Source organism: Balaenoptera physalus (assembly GCF_965194825.1).
Source record: "Balaenoptera physalus genome assembly, chromosome: X".
Taxonomy (NCBI): Eukaryota; Metazoa; Chordata; class Mammalia; order Artiodactyla; family Balaenopteridae; genus Balaenoptera; species Balaenoptera physalus.
In genome coordinates, this window is record NC_138903.1 from 65,117,120 (window position 1) to 65,122,244 (window position 5,125).

Consider the following 5,125-nt stretch of genomic DNA (forward strand, 5'->3'; position numbering starts at 1 on the left):
ATAGATAATGTCTAAAATTGAAACATCAAGAAGTCATAGCATAAGCATAAGCATTATTTATAGTTATCAATCAAACTATGAGTAAAAATCATTTAGTGAATTGAAAGATTAATTTAATGGGTAACTACCAGCATTTTTTACAACATGACTAGAAAGCATGAAAGTGCATTGCAGGGAATTCTCTGGCAGTCCAATGGTTAGGACTCTGTGCTCTCACTGTGGAGGGCCCGGGTTCAATCCCTGGATAGGGAACTAAGATCCCACAGCCTGTGCAGCGAGGCCAAAAAAAAAAAAAAAAAAAAAAAAAAATATATATATATATATATATATACACACATATATATAAATATATATATACATATAAAATTTAAAAAGTGCATTACAGACATTAAGGGTAATTATTTTTTTCTTAACCTTATTTGAGTTATAGCACACACTCTCACACACACACACACACACACACACACACACACACACACATATCCTCTATTGTGATGTAAAATGCATTTCTTCCTTCATGTCTCAATTAAACCTGTTTGAAAATCAATGCTTTAAACTATGGGCATGTATTACTTTAATAAAACTATAAATCTAAACAGGGGTCTAAATATGATAGTTAATACAGCTAATTTAATAAACATATATCAAATTTTAAAACACAGAGAGAATTTTTGCCATTTGAAACCATTTATGCTGCATCATTTAATTGTTTAGGAATAAAACTCATTCCACTATTCTATATGTGGCAACTGCTCATCCTCTTTGGCTATAACTTTTATTAATTTTTGAAAACATTTTTCTTTGTGGTTGCATTTATGAAACCAGTTGCACATTCCAATCAAGTCATATTGAAAATAAAGGGCATTCACTTTGTTGTGGAGCAGAAACTAGCACACCATTGTAAAGCAATTATACTCCAATAAAGATGTTAAAAAAAATAAAAAAATAAAAAATAAAGGGCAATTGCTACATTCATTATTCTCACGTCTATGTTTTACCAAATACAGTTGTACTGGCTTCCTGAAAAAAATTCACATGCAAAGCATATAGCTAGCTAGTAACTTAAAGAAAAATATTTATTGTGGATTTTTAAAATTACACCACCTAAAGTCATTTCAAAAACTGCAAAATACAGAGAAGGAAAATAAGGAGAAAAAAGTCCTGTTCAATCTTATAGCCCCAAAATAGCTACAGTTGGATATTTTAGTGTCTAGTTTTCCATACATATTTCTATATCTATATAAGTGGACATGTCCAGAAATCCTTATGAGCTTTATATAATAAATAATTTAGAAAACAGAGAGGAAATCTGTCCAATATTTAAATTAAGATTTTGTAATTTATTTTGCAAAGAACAACATATTCTTTATACTGAGTGCTTCAATTATGTTGTTTTACAACTTAAATGGTGGTGATTATGTTGAAAACTACGATTCCTGAAATAAAACAGGCTAAATTGTGAGTAAATCTCCCTGTAGCATTTTACAGATTTTTTTCTATCTTATGTATCTCATATCTTTATGGACGTTTGTATTTTATTTTTTAACCCACCCCCCCAAATGGGTTACTCTAATTTGTGGAATTTCTTTCATTTACTGGATTAGATACATCTCACACATATCTTTCCTATGTCCAAAGCGCATATATAAAAACTGGTCATCTACTAGACCACAAAGAAGGTCTAAGCCTTAATTATAAGAAATCCTACAAGGCACATTTTCTGAACAAGAACGGATTCAAACTCAAACTTAACGACCCAAGAAGTGTTTATTTAACACACAAAAACAAAAATAAACAAACAAGAAACGGAAAACGCCCCTGCGATGGGCTTTGGGCTTCAAGGACAGGAGGAAAGTCAGGCGGGAAGGAGCTGACTGCTAGAACGCCTGTGACACAAGAATGGGGCCGTGCGCAAACCCTGTGTGACATCGCTGAGGCCCCTCGAGAAAAACAGCCACTTCTGTCTAAACCTCCGTAAGGGGAGTTTTGTCGGGGCTTCCGGGGCAGCAGTGGGACCGCTCACCTGAAGATCTCACTGCAGCCATGAACAGTAAGGAATGCTTCAAGTGTGGACACTCTGGCCCTAAAGGAGGAGGACCTCGAGGGCGCGGAGCTAGAGGTGGTGGCCGAGGTGCTCAGTGCAGTTCTGCCACCCTACCTGTCATCTGTTACTGCTGCAGTGAGCCTGGTCATCATGCTAAGAACTGTAACCTTCTCGATGACATCTGTTACAACTGTGGGACAAGTGGCCACATCGCCAAAGACTGTGTTAAGCCTAAGCGAGAGAGACAGCAGTGCTGTTACACCTGTGGCAGACCAGGGCATCTGGCCCGTGATTGTGACCATCAGGAGGGGCAGAAGTGCTACTCTTGTGCCGAATATGGCCACATTCAGAAACACTGCGCCCGAGTCAAGTGCTACCGTTGTGGCTAGACCAGCCACATGGACTTCAACTGCCATCAACTGCAGCAAGAGGAGCGAGGTCAACTGCTGCCGTTGGGCGGACTTGGACATCTAGCCCGGGAATGCCCCATTGAGGCTACCGCTTAACTTTTCCCTTTGTTCCCCACCACCCCTACTCCTTTTGCTGCGTGATAATTGTGTTATTTTCTCTGAAACCTCTTCTCTGACCAAAGGTTGATAGACTGAGGCTACTCTCAGGCCAGTGAGCTTTAATTACAAAGGTAAAAGAGGAAAGGGCTGGGAAAAAAATCTCAGAAAAAGTTATTCACTTGTAGATGTCTTATAATTAATGTGTTTCTGCACCGCTGATAACTCCGGTCATTGAACATCCTGAGCATTAAGCAGTTTCTAGATTCTTTGGAGGCATTTTGATTTAACATTTAATTAAGAGCTACTGTGTGCCAGCCACTGCCAGAAAAGCTGGAGAAATATCTGTGAACAAATCAGACCAAGTTTGCAAACACAAGCCTAGAATCTATTAACAAGTAAAATAGTGTGTCAGATAAAGATAAATTGCTAGAGAAAAAAAAGAACACCAGGTGAAAGGATAGAGAATGTGTGTGGGGGGGACCTACGTTTCTGTCTTAGATACACAAGGCACCCTGAGTAGGCGACATCTCCTCAGAGATTCATTGCAAAAATAAAGCTGATTCTAGAAATGTCTGTGACTTTGCCAAAGTAACTTTATTATATATCGATTGCTTTGATTTATTTGACCTCATTACCTCTTAAATAACATTGAAAGACATCTCTATCTGGTCTTACAGAGAGTGTATAGTTTATGAAAATAAAACAGAAAAATATGTATAACGTGTACAAGTAGCTTTGACAGAGAGCAATGAGAAAACAACCAAACAAAAAAACCTTAGCAGCAAATTGTGGACATAAAGATATTGGTGATAAAGTTTGGACTTACATATTTTAAAAAATCTAAGAAAACAGGTATAAACATTAAGATTAAACATAGATAGGGGCTTTTGTAATTTCAAAAACACACATTTTCACAGGTATGAAAATTATATTTATGTTTAGGAATTTCCGAAAAATGTGTTTTCCCAGATATGAATACATTCAATTTCATATGCTGCGACCCATTTTAAAAAATCAGATCTGAAAAACAACTGAAGTTCTATAAAATAGAAAAGGCAATTTAAATTCTAAATTCTAAATAAAACCTGGGATGGGGAGAGGTAACTGTTGTGTCAAGAGAAAATTGAAGTTGTAATGAAAAATGATTTACAAAATAACAATAATGACAATACTACATATCAAACCTAGGATGTGATAGAATTTATAGCAGAAAAGATAGTGTAGAGGGTATAGTTTTTGATCCATAAACTCAAACCCGGTAAAAGAAATGTAACTGGTTTTATAACTGAAGACGCATTCTTTTATGAACCTCCATAAGACTTGATGTGTGACCCTTCATCCCCATCTGAAAGACCCTTTCAATTCAGCTGCGTTTCAACTTCTGTGACCCTCTTGGGGTCCTAGAAATTGATTCTGTCACTCTGTGCTATCTCAACAAGATAAACTCAGCCACACTCCCAGCCCCTAAACGGGGCAATCTCAGTCCAGTCTGCCAAGACACAGCTGGAAACTCCTATATCACACTGAGCCAAACAAATTCTTTTTTTTTTATATATATTTATTTATTTGGCTGTACCAGGGCTTAGTTGCGGCATGTGGGATCTAGTTCCCTGACCAGGGACCGAACCCAGGCCCCCTTCATCGGGAGTGCCGAGCCCCAACCACTGGGCCACCAGGGAAGTCCCCAAACAAATTCTTGAGTCTCATCATAGTGCTGAACTCTATTTAGGAAAGGAGGATCACAGGAATCTGCTTTTGAATCCCCCCAAACCATCTGGCATTTCATTTCCCATGCCCTCAGGAGTTTGGCCCAGAGTTGGAGGGGGAAAAGAGGCTATGTCCCTTTATTAAGGACACACACAGCATTGACGTCCTCTTTACATTCCCTTCAGGCATTTTTTCTAGTCTAGAGGAAAGGAAGTCTTATTTTGACTCACCTGTACCCTGTGCCAGAAGTTACAAAATGGTAGCCCTCTTACTGAATCAGGTCCACAATATGTTTAGTTTGACCTGAACATTGTTTAACAACATTCATTAATTAGATGCCAACATTTAAAAATTGGAACATTTCCAATGGAAATTCTTTTTCTTCTTTCTGGAATAAAATGAAAGATCAGGAAGCAATAGGCACCAATTTCTGTGTGGAAACTTTCAGCTGGAGGTGAGTAGTACTTTCTCCCTAGACAAGTCAAAAGTTCCCTCTTTAACTTAAAAGAAAATGAGGAAGGAATTTAAACATTTTACTACAAAAAAATCAACTAAACACAAAAGAAGACAGTAATGCAGGGAAATGAGGGACAAAGCTATAAGGCATACAGAAAACAAATTGCAAAATGACAGAAGTCCTTCCTTATCAGTAATTACTTCAACTGTAAATGGATTAGATTCTCCAATGAAAAGACAGATATTGAAAGAATGGATAAAAACACATGATCCAACTGTAAATTGCCTTTTCTATAAGAGACTCATTTTAGGTCCAAAACCACAAATACATTGAAAGCTAAAGGATGGGGAAAAAAATTCCACGCAAATTGTAACCAAAAGAGAGCAGAGGTGGCTATACTAATATCAG

General features: G+C 37.4%; 1 protein-coding gene across 1 annotated transcript; it reads left to right on the plus strand.

The window, feature by feature from the left end:
• The first annotated feature begins 456 nt into the window (after positions 1-456).
• Positions 457-4,089, plus strand: ZCCHC13 (zinc finger CCHC-type containing 13). The gene is given in 3 exon segments (XM_082447474.1): positions 457-2,430; positions 2,432-2,495; positions 2,498-4,089. Coding segments are annotated over 3 exon segments (504 nt in total). The 5' UTR covers positions 457-2,043; the 3' UTR covers positions 2,551-4,089.
• The last annotated feature ends 1,036 nt before the right edge of the window (positions 4,090-5,125 follow it).